This window comes from Vombatus ursinus, unplaced genomic scaffold (genome assembly GCF_900497805.2).
Source record: "Vombatus ursinus unplaced genomic scaffold, bare-nosed wombat genome assembly UNPS02014804.1, whole genome shotgun sequence".
In the NCBI taxonomy this organism is placed as follows: domain Eukaryota; kingdom Metazoa; phylum Chordata; class Mammalia; order Diprotodontia; family Vombatidae; genus Vombatus; species Vombatus ursinus.
Window position 1 is genome coordinate 604,061 of NW_020954582.1, and position 16,162 is coordinate 620,222.

Genomic DNA, 16,162 nt, shown 5'->3' on the forward strand with positions numbered 1-16,162 from the left:
GCAGCCCTGGGGTCAGCTGGGTTGGGAGGCTGCCTTTGGGTACAGGAACTTTTACCCCCAGGACAGCCAGGGGAGTTGGCCATCTAAGCCGGGCTGACAAGGAACGCCAGACCCAGCTGTGCTGCGGAGATGTGGCCTGGGGCGAGAAGGACCAGCAAAGGCCTGGTGAGTGTAGAAGCAATGGGGCAGGGATGCCGCTGGCTGGGGGAACTTACAGGAGGTTGGAGGTCTTGGTTTGGGTTCCAGGCCAGAGGGGAGAACAGAAGGAGGATCTGAGGCCAGAGGCACCATCCCTCACATCTCAAGGCTAGACGTGATTACAAAAACTAAGCTACCAAAAATTTCAAAAAGTACAAAGGCGAAGGAGAAAGAATCCAACCACTGAGAGTTCCTATGGGAGTAGAGACCTCTTCTACCCCAAAGAGTAACGTCAAACGGTCACCTGCCCACAAAGGATTCACTTAAGAACTCAAAAGACTTTAAAAATCAAATGAGAGAGACTGAGGAAAAACTAAAAAGAAAAAAAATCCAAGAAAAACAAGAAGATTATGAAAAGAAAGCTAACCAATTAGAAAAGGAGATCCAGGATCTTAAGGAAGAAAACAACTGCTTGAGAATCAGAATTGGGCAAGGGGAAGCCAGCAAAGCCATAAGAGATCAAGAAATAATAAAAGAGAATGTGAAACATCTCATAGGAAAAATGACTAATGTGGAGAACAGATCAAGAAGAGGAAAGATGAGAATAACCTGAAAGCTATGAGCAAAAAGAATCTTGATATGCTAATACAAGAAATAATTAAAGAAAATTGTGTTGAAGCATTGATTAGAACAAGAGGGGAAAGTAGAAATTGAAAAAAAATCCACCCATCATCACCAGAAAGAGATCCTATGAGGAAAACCCACAGGAATATCATAGTCAAATTCCGAAACCCCCAGCTCAAGGATAAAATATTACAAGCAACAAGAAAAAAACAACTTAAATATGGAGGTGGCACAATTAGAATCATACAAGACCTAGCATCAGTGACACTAGAAGACCACAGGTCTTGGAACACTACATATCGAAGAGCAAAAGAACTGGAGTTCAGGCCAAAAATATCATACCCAGCAAAGCTAAGCATAATCCTGAACAGAAGAAAAAAAAAAAAGGACATTTAACGAATTGTCAGACTTTTGGGACTTTGTTTAAAAAAAAACAAACAAACCTGAACTTAATAGGAGATGTGGCATACAAGAGGCAAGAAAAACATAAGGTACATACTAAAGGCTAATTACAAGAGACCCAATAAGGACAGACTGTTTATCTTTTACATATGTAAAATGTATGTCTAAGATTGTTATTAGTAATTGCGTAATTTGTAAGAAAGATTGGGTAGACCTGAGTATGATATGACTTCACAAAGTAAAACCACCCAGGAAAACGTAAAAAGAGTAATTATCTTATACAAATGAGGTGCAAGAGAAAGAACGGACCCAGAGGAATTAGATGGGGGAGGAGGGCTGGTAGTTCTGGAACCCTACTTTCATTGGCAATGGGTTTAAGAGAGAACAATACATATATACCTAGAAGAGTATGAAAGCCTTCTAAATTCTAAAGAAATGAAATGCTAAGGGGATAGGGAGGGGGGAGAGGATAAGGGAGGGAATCTCTAGAGGGGAGGGTGAGGGAACAGGTCAAAGGGGTGTACAAAAAGGTATTCAGATTTATAGGAATGGGAGGATGGGGAAGGATGGGGGGTAGGTTAAGTAACAGAAGGGCAAGGTAGCGGTAGAAGTAAAGTGGAGGAGTCAGGAGGGACAGGAAATAAGAGGTACGCACAAATATAAAACAAAGATCAGCAGTAGAATGTGTGAGGGAAAGTATATGATTCCATATGTATGTGTACATCTACATATGTATTCATGTATGTATATATCTGTAGCTTTACATAAACATATCCATGCTTAATTGCAGCCTTCTGGGGGTGAGAAAGGGGGGAAAAAGAACAAAGGAAAAAGTGCACAGCCGAGAACAAAAGAAAACTTACAAGGAAGAGAAGGAAAGATAAGACAGCTCTCAACACATTGCGTAGTATTTATTAGATAGGCTTTCTTGAAATGGAAATTTATCGCTATCTATTTTGTCCTTAAGTTTCAATATTTAAGTTTATAATATGTTTTTCTCTTTATTGTGTCTTTAAGTTTTAGTGTCTAAGTCTAAAATTTAAAAAATGAAAAGAAAAGATGACAGAGTGTACATGGTATTTTACATGTTTGCTGATTACAACAAATATTAAATTAGATTCCGATCTTTCCAATCCAACAAGTCTAGTGGTGCATTTCTTACCCATCAAGTACAGGTTTTCGGGAGTGGTCACAGGAATATTGACAAGTTTTAAGTCCTCCTCATCCGTTTTGTCCCAGGAATTGGAGTTACCACAAGCACAGCTATGACAAGAATTGGCACTCTGGACCTGCAAGGAAAATGAAGGGGATTTTCAAGTCCTCCTGGTGGCAGGGAATGTCAGCCCTCACAGGGAATTTCTAGACCAACTCTCGCATCCCACTGGGAATTTGCAGTCAACTCCATTGGCAGCAGAAGATGGGCAGAACGTGCTTGATCGCAGGGCCCAGAGCCCTTCCTGGCAGACAGAAGCCAAGACCCTCACGAAAACCAAACAGCAACTATGCTGGCCCCACTGGACTGTGCCAGGGGGCAATGGAGATGGGCTTTGAGATTTGTTGTTAGGGTCTATTCGGGGACAGACAGGGCCTAGGAAAACATACTGTGCATGGGCACAGACAGTAACTGGGTAAAGAAACAAGGGCAGGGTTAGGTTCCTTTGACCTTCGCCCCAGGGTCCCCCAGGCTCCAGCCCACTGGGCCTGCTTCAGGCCAAGATGAGCAAAGCCACTCCTCCTCCCTCCTCTGTGCTCTTCCGAGGCCTCAATCTGGTCCCCACCAAGTCTTGTGGCAGCCGAGATCGGTCAACCTGCCCTGGCATGCCAGATGCCCCCAGAAGGCACCGCAGCCGCAGTGGCCATGGCCACTGTCTCCACTCCACCTTCATCCACCCCACCAAAGGACTGGGCCCAGATCCCTACAGCCCTCTTCTAGCGCCAGCTGGTCAGCTCTGACCCAGGGCCTCTGTTCCCACTGACGGGCCAGTCCCTTCCCTGCCACATGTCCAGTTTTACTCTAGCTCAGCCACCCCCAGGGACAGCCATCCTCCATGACTCTGGACTCCCGTCCTCCTACGCCTGCTTTTCTTTATCCTGAGCCCTGCCACCTCCCTTCACCCTGCTGCAGCCCTGGGTCACGCGCATCCTCTGCCTCGTCACACGACGCACCCCGCGGGGCCGGCCAGGGCCAACACTCTTGGGGCGAGCCTACATCCCTCGCCCCATTGATGAAGCCTTATGGAGTCAACAGAAGAGCAAGGAATAAGCATTTAGGAGCGCCTGCTGTGTGCCAGATGCTGGGCTCTGCCCTTTCGACACATCTCAAGAGAGCCCAGCACCCCCAGCAGGCTAACCACCTGGGGAAGAGTCGGGCCTTGGTCACTCTTTGCAGGATCTGGGGAAATTCATCTTCTCCGCCAAGCACTGTGGTTAGACCAAAGTCAACCCGACCGCGCCACCAAGTGACCCCAGGACCTTGTCATTTTTATTTATGTTGGGGGTGGGGTGAATGGAACAAAATATGGGGGAGAAGAGGACACGAGGCCAGAGAAATCTGGCATTGGAATTAACCCCCAGTGCCTAATGGCCGCATGTCATCTAAGGACCTGCACGAATGAGCTGAGCTCTGGTTTTTCAATCCTGCTCTTCCCGTCAAAGAAAGACTGCTGGCCGAGGAAGGGCCAAGCCTGTGATTCGGGCAGCGGCCCCCTCGGCTGCCTCCTGCTCCCACCTGCAGGCCCAGGGAGCAAGGGAGAAACCACAACAGTGCCGTGAAGGGCCAGGGCCCTGAGGACACACTAGCGCAGACCCACGCTCCAAGGCCACCCTCACGCACCAGACCAAGAGGCCTGCCCAATGCCCCCACATGCAGAGTTTCCTTAAAGTAATGTCCATTTCATTCCTGCTGAATTTCAGGACTGTTCACTGACATGTAGGGGTTAGGCTTAGGGACACCTCCTTTCCTGATTTCAGGGTATTTCACCTGTTCACTGTCCCCCTCCCAACTTGCAAAGTCCCTACTCTTTCCTCCAATGAGAATCAGATTACCTACTTCTGTATCTCGGTTAATTGTTTTCTTTTAATTAATTGGTCTTTTTGATTAATTCTTTTCAATTCATAAAATTCTGTCTCACTCTGTATTTAGGGTCTTTGGACTAACCATTTCCTGTGCCTGTTTTGCTAATAAATTGCATAGCTCGGACTGTTTCCTGTTATTTTCATTTTTCCACCACAGTTTTTGGGGACTCAGACCCCCAGGCTCCTAGTGAGAAAGAAAAGGTCCAAATGAGCCCCTCCTGGCCATTTCCCTTTGAGGAAAAGCATCTACAGACTAGTAGGCACTAATCAAAGCCTCGGGGCCCCTCTCCCACCCACTTCTCCTCCAACTCGGCAATGCTTCTGCATTCCTCCACAGAAAGAGAGTGTGCCCCTAAAAGTTTGTAACCAAAAGGTCCCTCTGAGCCCAAACCTGACAGGCGAAAGCGCGTGGCTCTACTCACCGAGGCTAAGCTCTGGACGGAGCCCGAGTATTTGCTGAAAAGCCCTCCATTGGTGTAGACGCCGGACTGAGACCCTTTGTCTTTAGCCGAACTCAGAGACAGGGTCAGGTTTTGTCGGCTGCTGGAACAGCTAGAACCTAAGAACACACAGCAGAGTCACGTGAGGGCAGGGTTCCAACGTGGAGACAGTGGGCTGAGGAGGGAGGGCGTTCCAGGCAGGGGGCTGGCACAGATCCTTGTGCCCAGCTGGGAGGATGGGAACGAGGCTAGTGTGACTGGCTCCCAGGCGAGGGAAGAGGGAATTGTCGGGGTCAGATGTCTGTCCCCTTTGGGGATATCCCTCTGGCAGCTACATCATTAATGAAGCAGTTCTTAGGGGCCAGGCCTCATGCCAAGTGCTGGGACCATGCACAAGGAAGGCAAAGGACGACCCCTGCTGAGGGAAGTAGGCAAACAGGCCTGCAGCAGGGGTGGCCAGGAGTCTGAAACGTGGGGCGAAGGAGCCCAAGCAGGGGAGGAAGATGCCGGGCTCTGCAAGAATGGCGGAGCCTCCACAAGTAAGGGGGAAGGAAGAATCGAGCAAAAGACAGAAGTCCCCTGCCTCGCGCCATCCGCCTCCAGAGGAAGAATAGCTATCGGCTGAAGACAGACTGAAGCAGGCTGCTTTGTACTTTTTTCTTTAGTTCTTTTCCTCTTATCTGACTCTTCGTGTACAAGATGACTAATACAGAAATGTTTCATGTGACTGTGTGGATTGCTTGTTATCTCAGGGAGGGGGGAAGGATAGAATTTGGAACTCAAAACTTTAAACAAAAAGTTACATGTTGTTTTAACGTGTAATTGTGGGGAAAATGAAATATATGAAATTTTTTTAGATGCCCAAATCATCAGTAATGGGATTTTCTGGAAACTGACAGAATTTGCTACCTGAATAAAGAGGATGATATGTAACTAGACAAGGAAGATAATGCCCAACTTAATGACCATGTGGAAAAACAGCCAGAGACTCAGAGAGCTCGGGCACAGGCAGGCCTGGCCTGGGAGTCCAGCCTTGCCTCGGGCCATCCTGGCTGTCTGGGACCTCTTGGCTTCCTGAGCCACCCAAGGAGATCCCACATGTCTGGCTGTCCCATCTCCTGGCAGTGAGGGGAGGGGCAGCTTCCACGCCGATAATTACCCAAAACATAGGCCCAGCCCCCACCAGAGACAATCCGTGTCTGTGGGGATTTACCATCCAGGCTTATTTCTGGCCTCACTGCCCACGTACCTTTTTCAGACGCTGCTGTTTTAGCACATTCCAGGGCAAGATGCCCAGGTTCCCATGGAAACCCTTTCCTTTTTTTCTTTCCACGTCTTCTTTTAAAGTGATGGGCCAGAAAAAGGACAGATACTGCGCTCACCGCGGTCACTGCAAACAGCTTCTTAACCCCGGGAGAAAATTTGATCTGAAAGTGAAGCAAGTGAGGACTGAGAGGGTGACCAAGGACTCGAAATGCCCCGTGACATCCACATCTCCAGCAAGACCCTCCTGCCCATGATGCCAGAGAGTGCAAGGCCAAAGCAGGGAATGTCCGAGGCCCTCTGAGAAGCAGCGCACTAAGCTGACTGCGGGTCCTGTGCACAAGGCCCCAGGCCCTGTTCCGGAGGGGAACTGGGTTCTGAAGAGCCCCCATGCCTCCAACTCGAACAAGTCAGAGAGATCCAATCTTAAAATGAACAAGTGAATAAACAAATGAAAGAGAGGGAAGGAGGGAGGGAGGAAGAAATGAAGGGAGAGAGGGAAGAAAGAGAAAGGAGGGATGGAAGGACTAGAAGAAAGAAAAGAAGGGAAGAAGGAAGAAAAGAGAGAAAGAAACAAAGAAAGCACCAGCCCATTCAAAAAAATAACAAATTGACTATTTCAAATCTTTTGTTACGAAAGTTCTCCACTCTCAGTAGAAGGGCCTCGTAGCTGTGGGACAAGCACGCACAAGAGCAGAAGGCGGTCATTCAGTGGCCCTCTGCTGACGTGGAGGGAGGGCTCCCCAAGGCCTCTGCTCCACCCCACACGCACAGCACCAAGTCCAAATGGAACAGGGCCACACTACAGAGGTGAGATAATCCAGATGCTCCCTTCTGTGGGTCACTGAATTACAGTTTTAAAGATTATCAGGTTCTGCTCCTTCATTTGACAGAGGAGGAAACTGAGGCAGGCAGAGGTTCAATGACCTGTCTAGGGTCACCCTGTTAGGATGGATCTGAATTCATGTCATCCTGACTTTAGGCCCAGTGTTCTGTCCGCTGCTCCTACACAGCCCAGCTCCCCCTCAAACTTCACCAAACCGGGAGAAAACACAGCAGACTGAACCCTGGGGTGGGAAATTCCAGGAAAAGTCCCAGGGAGTTGTTTTTGCAGCCCCACCTGGCAGAGGGAGACAGACAGGGAGCTCTGTGGGCTCTGGGCTCTGGGGTCTGGCCCAGCCACGCTATGGGCTGTGCACTCCAGCGCAAGAAGAGGCCCACGGGCCAGAACAGGCCCCAGACTCAGCAGAGCACCACGAGAAGAACGTCTGGCATGAGCGGCTGCATCTGTGACCCAGGGCAGGCTGAGGAGGGGACCTGGACCCAGGGACACAGGGCAGGGGATCTAGGAATGAAGCCTCGAGGCCCGCTGGAAGCCTACAGTACAAGAAGCAGAGCCAGGATCCCTGAGCAAAGAAAAGCCACCAACGCAGGCAGATGGGGGCTGAGGCCACCAGCATCTGAGTGACTTGCAGCACTCAGACCAGGGGGTAGCAGCACGACTTTGTCCGGCATCAGATCACTCTGGGAGCACTGAAAGCCGGAACAACAGGAGTAGTGGAGACCTTCCCTGCAGAGACTCACAGAGCTTGGCCCTCACATCAAGTGTGAGGTCAGGAAGAAGGCTGGAAGAATGAGCAAACAACAAACAAAAGTTCCACAAAGCTCTTCTGGTGACAAGGATACTCAAGAAACAAACCCAGAGGAAGAGAAGGACTCCAAAGCGCCTCCAAGCAAAGCCTCAGAGAAGAACACAGACTGGGCACGAATTCAACTAGAATTCCTGGAAGATATGAAGCAAGAGTTTAAAATAGAATGCAAACATGTTAGAAAGCAAAACAAGAACTATGAAAGAAAGAGCTGGGAAGGGAATGAAGAGCTTGGCTCAAGAGACACAAAACTGAGTCCAGGCAACAAACTCCCCAAAACTGCGAGAGGACCCCAGAGAAGCCAATGAATGACTCCATCAGACAATAAGGAAATGTGAAAAAACCATCAAAAGGCTGAGAAGACATTAGAAAACGTGAGGTATCTCACAGCGAAAACAACTGGGCTGGGAAACAGAATCACCAGACCAAAGCAGGGCCAAGAAAACAACAGAGCTGGAAAGAAGAACCACACACCAAAAATTCAAAAGTAAATAACAAAATGAGAACAATCCAGCTGGGCTTGAGTGATGAGCTATGAGAAGACACCTTCGTGGAGGCAGAAGGACCACGCATATTACACGCCTCATGGTTTCTGATTTTTTCTAATATAACAACCAGTTGTGCTGATTATTTTTCCTTTCTAAAAAATATTATTTGTCACCTGGAATGGTTCCTTGGGAGAGAGAGAGTCAGAGATACTTGGGATAACTACGGTGATGTAAGAAACAGAAATATCAATAAAAGCTTTTTATTAAAAAAAACTATCCATCAAAAAAATAACTGGACTATCTGAACACCACGAGCCAAAAAAGAACCTGGATATCCTATTTCAAGAAATCTTCAAAGAAAACTGTCCAGATCTCTTAGAACCAGAGGGTGAAGTGGAAATAGAATCTATCCATCACCTTCTGAAAGAAACCCCCAAATGAAAATTCCCAGGAACATCACAACCAAAACCCAGAGCTTCCAGGTCAAAGAAAAAAATACAACAAGCAGCCAGAAAGAGAGAATTCAAGAACCAAGCAGCCACGGCCATGATCACACAGGATTTGGCAGCCACCACTACCAAGGAGTGAAGAACTGGTAAGAAAGGCAAAGGATATGGGCTTACAACATTACAGGGGGAAAACGGACCTTTAATGAAAGAGAGGACTTCCCAGCATTCCTGGTGAAAAGCCCAAAGAGAACTAGAGAGGAACTCTGAAGTTCAAACATGGAAGTCAAGAGAAACAGAAAACAGAAAAGATGAATGAACAATGAAGGGAGAAACGGCTTACATTCTGACAGAGCCCTGTCTTCACCAGAGTCACAGAAGGAGTCGTCTAACCAGACAAGGCCTAACTGGAAAGAGAGGGGAAGAGGAATACACGGCAAAGGGTGTAAGGGGCGGATGGTCACAGGTCGCCCATTTAGGGAAAATTATCTCACATGATCAGGATGCACAAGTAGAAATCTAGACAAACAAGGAGGAGGGGGTGGGGGGAGCAGCTGATGCCTGAACCCCACTCTCATCTGAACTGGTCAAAGGAGGAAAGAACACACAGAGCTGGGTCCAGGAATACCTTTCACTCGACAGGGAAAACAGCAGGAGAAAGAGAGAAGGGGGAATTAGAGGGAGGGTAAATGAAAGGAAGGATCAGGCACAAGCAAAACAAATTCTAACTAAAGATGTACAAAAATCTCTACAGCTTTTTCTGAGGTGGCAAAGAACTGGAATCTGAGAGGGTGCCCATCACGGCTGAACAAGTCGTGGTACGTGAATGGGACAGAACACTACCGTGCTGTAAGAGAGGCTGAAGGGGAAGGCCCGTGTGAACTGAGGCCAAGTTAAGGCAACAGAACCAGGGGAACAATTTACACAACGACGACAACGTGGCAAAGACAAACAGCTCCAAAGAACAGGAGCTCTGATCCAGCATGGCGACCAACCTGGACTCCAGAGCAATAACGATGCTGCCGCCTCCTTGCAGAGAGGTAAAGAGCCAATCGTGCAGAACAAGGAGGCGCGGTGGGGCGGACCTGGCTAATGGGGAAAGTGCTTCGCTCGACTACATGTAACAGCGGTTCTGTTTTTCTTTCACTCTCAACTGGTGGGGGTTGGGGGACAGGAGGATGGAGAAGACAAGTAGGTTTTTGCTAACTGAAAAAATAAAAAAAAAGTTTAAGGAAATTCACTGCAGCGGGAATGTGCTGACTGCATCAAGTCCTAAACCTGAGGGCCTCCTCAATGAGGTCCACAATCCTTCAAAATGTTCACCTTAACAATCACAGAGAAAAAACCAAGCCGATGCAGAAGACCGCTGTTCAGGGTGACACACACTTGGATGGACGGCCGCTGGCAGACACTGCAGAAGAATGCGGCCAAACAGAGGCAGCAAAAACCAGGCTGGATTGCCTTTGAGAAACTGCAGAGCGCTTCTGGTGCTCCCAAGCTACTTCTCCCTGAAACGAAAGCCCAGAGCCTCTGGCTGATGGGCGGGGAATCTTGGCATCTTCTCAGTGTGCTGCTGACTGTGGCATCTGGCCAATGAGGATGACTGTGGGAAGAAGCACCAAGTACTCATCCAGGAGCTGTGTGCTCACGGAGGAGCTGGGCTGGTCAGGTATTGAGGGTGACCGCCAGCAGAGGCCAGCTCAGGGCTGCACACTCACAACACAGAGCTGCAGAAAGCAGAGAGACAAAGTCTCATTTTGAACAGAATTTTCTATCAGTTTAGAATGATGCTGTTTATCTCTGATGGAAATCATCAGGGCTGCACCTGCTTTCCAGGATCTGGCAGCCAACTGGAAGATCGTAGATGCAGCTTTCCTTTGGAATCCCTTTCAATCCTTCTGAGCTGAGTAGGTTTGCTGAAAACAACCTGGAGGTGATTGTGTTTTTCGTTCAGTAACTTTCTTTTCATTGGAGAGCTTGCATGTAACTGTGAGGCTGGTCTTTTCTCTCCTCTCCAAGGTTCAGAAGAGAATAGCTATTTGTCTTCTTAATATTTCTATGATTAACTCTAAAAACCCCTCCAGACAAAGCTTTTCTATTTTATAAAAATTACAACGTAGGTTTCCTTAACTTGGCCTTGCCCATGATTAAAGAGAAGAGCAGAATTACTCTTTTTCTCTCCCACAACTTTTTTCCTCGCTTTGAAACGCTCTTGGAAATACTTATTGCTGTAGTAACTTCTGCAACAAAGGCAGGGCCCCCACCTCTCACGACTGACTTGTCCATTAAAACCCCCAGCTCATTTTCAGAAAAACTGCTGTCTCTCCACACCTCCTCCATCTCATCCTTGTAAAACTGATTCTTTTGAATGAAACTGTAAGATTTTACACGTATCCCTAGTCTGTGAAATCTTGCTAGATTCCTCCTGATGTTCAAAGCTCCCAAGAGCTTTCTGACCCCTCACTCTGTCTGTAGTGTGTTAGCTCCCATCTTCCCCCGCAGCCCCCAGCTCTGTATCCCCTGCAGGCCAGAAGGCCAAGAACTGCTCCCTGGAAGCCTCCATGAGAGTCTCCCAAGCCGCATCTGCCCACCTCCAGACCTACCATCTTCTCCATAAGAAAAGCACCAGAGACTTAAATCCAAGTGAAATACGTCCCTCAGTCAATAAGCTTTAGTAAGCACCTCCTATGCTTCAGGCACTAGGAGGACAAAAAAAAAAAAAGATGAGAAGAAAAAAACAGTCCCTGTCCTCAAGGAACCTGTATTACATGTGGAAAATCAGCCCACAAACACAGCAGATCCCATGAAGACTCACATTATTTAAATCTGCACTATTTGAGGTTTCAATTATATGCAAAACATGGCAGCTGTTCCAGCCCAACAGAACATGCAATGAAATTTTTTTTTTTGCGAGGCAATTGAGGTTAAGTGACTTGCCCAGGGTCACACAGCTAGTACGTGTCAAGTATCTGGCCTGAGATCGGATTTGAATTCAGGTCCTCCTGACTCCAAGGCCGGTGCCTATCCACTATGCCACCTAGCTGCCCCTTGCAATGAAAATATTTAAAAAGAAGTTTTCATCTGTTTACTAATATAACAGTAAAAGTTAAAAAAGATTATTTTTGACTCAAGTTTATTACAAAGTACTAGAGTATTTATAGAAAGCAAAATTTTAAAAATTAAAGAAAATTGAATATCATACTTAAAGACAAGCCTAAGATGATATGATAAAAATGTAATTATTGTCATTTAAAATAATTGAACAGCAAATTAAAACAATTCTCTGGTACTATCTCATACTTATCCAGTTGGCTAATATGACAGAAAAGGAAAATGATAGATGTTAGAAGGGATGTGTGGAAACTGGGACACTAATGCACTGTTGGTGGAGTTGTGAACTGATCCGGCCATTCTGAAGAGCAATTTGGAACTATGCCCAAAGGGCTATAAAGCTGTGCATACCCTTTGACCTGGACCACTGCTAGGTCTATATCTGAAAGAGATTTAACAAAAAAGGGGAAAGGACCTATTTGTACAAAAATCTTTACAGCAGCTCTTTTTGTGATAGCAAAGAACTGGAAACTGAGGGGATGCCTAGCAATTAGAGAATAGCTGAACAAACTGTGGTATGTGAATGTAATGGAATATTATTGTACTGTAAGAAATGAGCTGGATGGTTTCATAAAAACCTGGAAACACTTATATGACCTGATGCAGAGTAAAGCGAGCAGAACTGGGAGAACACCGCACACAGTAACAGTAATATTGTACAATGATCAACTGTGAATGACTTAACTCCTTTTGACAATACAAAGATCCAAGACAATCCCAAAGGGCTCATGATAAAGCATGCCATCTGACGCCAGAAAAAAGAACTGATATTGTCTGAATACAGACTGAAGCATGCTGTTTTTCACTTTCTTTTTTCTTTGTTCGTTAGAGTTTTCTTGAACAAAATGACTGATGTGGAAATGTTTTACATGACGACACATGGACAACCTATATCAGATTTCTTACCATCTCTGAGAGAGAAGAGGGGAGGGGAGGAGAAAGGGACAGAATTTGGAACTCAAAACTTTAAAAAAAGAAAAAACAATGTTAAAAATTGTTTTTAGGGACAGCTAGGTGGCTCACTGGATACAGCACTGGCCCTGGAGTCAGGAGGACCTGAGTTCAAATCCAGTTTCAGACCAGACACTTGACACTTGCTAGTTGTGTGACCCTGAGCAGGTCACTTAACCCCGATTGCCTGAGCAAAAAAAAAAAAATGTTCTTACATATAATGGGGAAAAATAAACTATTAAGCCTGAACTGTCTTCTCTTTCTCTAACTCTTCCTACCTATGCTAGCAGGTATAGAGGGCTGTGTCCACGTCTTGTTGAATTTGCATGCTGACATTCAGATAAGGAACCCAACCTGGTCGGATGTCCCAGGGCATTCTCAAATGTGACCTCATGATCCAACAGGTGGGTCAAACTAACTCAAAAACCAGTCTTCAAAGACAGCTTCCTCATCTGACAGAACAGATTTGGAGGTGATGCATGGCTGCAGTCAAGCTTGAGGACAAAGGGCCCAGATAGTCCTTCAGACACCTGAAATCCAAGTCCAGTTTTTCCTCTCTTAGAAACATAAGTTCTGGAGGGGTCCCTGGCCCCCAAGGAGCCTGTTCATCTACACTAAGTTTGTCCATCAATGGATCTACCTTCTTCCAGTATTTCCTGCCCATCCTCATCTAAACTGGCCGTCTAGTGGGTCATTTTAACATTACGCCACACATACAACCACCGCTTTCGCCTCTCCATCCCAGCCAGCCCTGCCTACACTAATCTGAGCAGCCTCAGAACAGTCTCAAGTCCCTTCTCTCACATCAAAGTCCTTTTCTCCCTTCCTTTCAGCAAACAAAAGGGGCAGACCCTTCTACGACCAAGGCACATCGGCTCCTCCAGGCCAAGATCGCTTCCATGTTTGTCTTGGTGTCTTCGGGACCTGCCACGGTGCCTGGCCCACCACGGACACTCGATAAATGCTCACTGGTTGACTCACTCAAAATCGATTCAAAATGATGATGGCCGTTGCCCAAAGCTGAAGGAAACAGAGCCCAGGTGCTCCGATGATCAACACAGGGCTCTTGTCATTACCCCACACAAAGCTGGAAGAGGAAGGGAAGGCTGCAGGCGTATCTACCGAGGTCTCCCCCGCTTCTGCTACTCTTCTGGACAAGACTGAGAGAGAGGGAGAGGGGCTGCCTGACAGCCTGATGTGGGCCTGGCCAGAGAGGGGTCTGGGAGGCCATGTGCCCCGTGAGGCTCAGCCTTAGAAATTGGGGCTGCTTGGCTCTTGTCTTCAAGCCCATGGAGAGCTCTTACATGACAAAGGGATTCCTCAACCAGGAACCAAAGAGGTCCTTGGTGAGTAGGTCAGCTCTAAGGACCCCGGGAGCTAGCAGCCTCCCTGGAGGGTGTCAAGCAAAGGCTGAAAAAAAGGAGATGGCGGCCCCTCAGACACAGACTCCTGGGTATGTCCTGGATCTTCAGATGATTTAGCAGGATGTCCCAGAGCCCCCTCAGCCCCAATTCTAGCCCTGTCTCTGTGTAAGACATTCTGCGCCAATCAGGGATTGCTGTGTACTAGGCCTGGTGATAAGCACTTGGGACACCAAGAACAAACCAAAACAGGCCCTTCCTTCCCTGAGGAGCTTTCATGACAATGGGGAAGCCAAGGAAGAGAGATCAGTACATGGGGATAAACTGCATGCAGCCTGAAGGTATCCTTGGAGGATCAGCAGAGCCACAGTGGGATGAGGGGGAGAGGGAGGAGGAGGGGGAGGAAGAGGAGGGGGGGGAGGAGGGGAGGGGGAGGGGGAGAAGAGGCCTCCAGGAGGGAGCTGGGGCTGAGAGGATAACTAACTGATAAGTAACCAGGCTCTTCCAGGCCTCAGTCCTTTCCAGGACAGGTGACCAAAGAACACTACAAGGAAACACAAGCACGTTGAAATCATGATCAGCTGAATAAACATTTTAACAGAAACTCCTAAAACCCTCACCACTGCAGATTCCCTACACATGATGGGACAGGAGGACTTAGCGTTCGGCTTCAGGAGATTTCTCTCCTTACCTGGATCAGGGAATAGTACCAAGACAGCGGGAGGTCAAACACTCTCAGCGCCGTGGTCTTCAAGGAGAATGGCGGCTCTCGGCTCCCAGTTTCTTCTAACATGACTCCTCCCCGTCCAGCCTTCACAAAACGGGAGATCAAAACATGTTAGGCAGAGTCCGACTAGCTTGGGGGAGTCTTTTCCTAGGAAGCCACAGCACCTCCTCGCCCTGAGCCAAACGTTTTTGGGCTCCCCGTCCTACCAGCCGAGGGACCGCCACAGCACCCAACAGAGAGCTCCGGCGGCCAAAAGGTGAACTTTCCTCCAGGCGCTCTTGGCTTGGGGAGCGGGGATACACAGGCAGTGTGGTTCAATGGGAAAAACATTCTACGTGGCTCCCAAACGCATCAGCTGGGTGACCCAAGGCAGGCCACTGGACCTTGGGGCTTTTTGTCAAGTACCTGCCAGGCACCGAGCTAAGCTCTGGAGGAGACAGGGAAGAGCCGACATAGTCCCTGCTGCCATCTCGTCAGGCAGAACCTCAAACGTGTGGGGGAGGCCAAGGCTGGAGGCAGCCCCGGAGGCCAGGCCACAGGAGCAGAGAGCAGGCCGGACCTTCCCATGTCCCCGAGGTCCAGACGATGTGAGAGCGGCTTCTCCAACAGTGAGCTCTGGCAGGCCAGAGAAGTGGCCTGGGCACCCTCCACACTGCTTCCCTGCTGCTCAGAATCCTTACTAATTTCCACATTTAACCACCTACGGCCTGTGACTCGCCCGTGACAGAGGCAGCACCATTGCTTGCTTCTCCCCACAAAGTCAATTTTGGTGATTTTTCTCCAGGGAAAGCTTTAGCAACTAAAATAGGAACCTGATTATAAACCTATTTATTTTCTAATCATGGCAGAAGGACCATTAGTCACCTCCTTCAAGGCTGCCACACTCTTAAAGGAGAGCAGATTACCAATAACCTGGGCACATTGCTTCTCTTAAAGGAAAGTCCCTCCGTGGAGGTCTCCACTCCCCCCTGGAATCACTGGGCATCCTGTGGTCCCGAATGACCAGGGAGATGATCAGGAAGCGCAAAGTGGGACGGGGCCCTCGGGGCTCAGGCCGCTAGAGAAGCCTCTTCTGGCACAGCCTCATGTCCAGTCCCCTGGGTCACCCCCGGGGCCCTCCCAGACTTTCAAGGAAGGAGCTGCCTCTGCCCTGTCCTCGGGGGGGCCTCTGATGCCCCTTCCTGACCTCAGCCTTCCTTCCCCCGACTCACTGACAGACTGGTCACCGGCGGTGCCCCACACACGGACTGACCAGTCCAGCCCCCCGCCCCCCCATACACTGACCAGCCCAGGCCCCACCTCCCCCCCACACTGAGTGACCAGCCCAGGCTCTCCCCTCCCCCATATACTGACCAGTCCAGCCCCCCGCCCCCCCTGTACACTGACCAGTCCAGGCCCCCCCCCCACACTGAATGACCAGCCCAGGCCCCCCTCCCCCCCACACTGAGTGACCAGCCTGGTCCTCCGCCCCCCCCCGTACACTGACC

General features: G+C 48.5%; 1 protein-coding gene across 1 annotated transcript in view; it reads right to left on the reverse strand.

Annotated features, from left to right (window-relative positions):
• Nucleotides 1–14,753, reverse strand: part of MIGA1 (mitoguardin 1) — a 54,890-nt gene extending 40,137 nt beyond the window's left edge. The window contains exons 1-4 of the mRNA XM_027874025.1: nt 14,640–14,753; nt 5,929–6,106; nt 4,662–4,798; nt 2,327–2,453 (exon numbers count right to left, since the gene is read on the reverse strand). Coding sequence (XP_027729826.1) covers nt 2,327–2,453; nt 4,662–4,798; nt 5,929–6,106; nt 14,640–14,741 — 544 coding nt within the window. The 5' untranslated portion in view covers nt 14,742–14,753. The remainder of the gene's footprint in view (nt 1–2,326; nt 2,454–4,661; nt 4,799–5,928; nt 6,107–14,639) is intronic.
• Nucleotides 14,754–16,162: the final 1,409 nt, after the last annotated feature.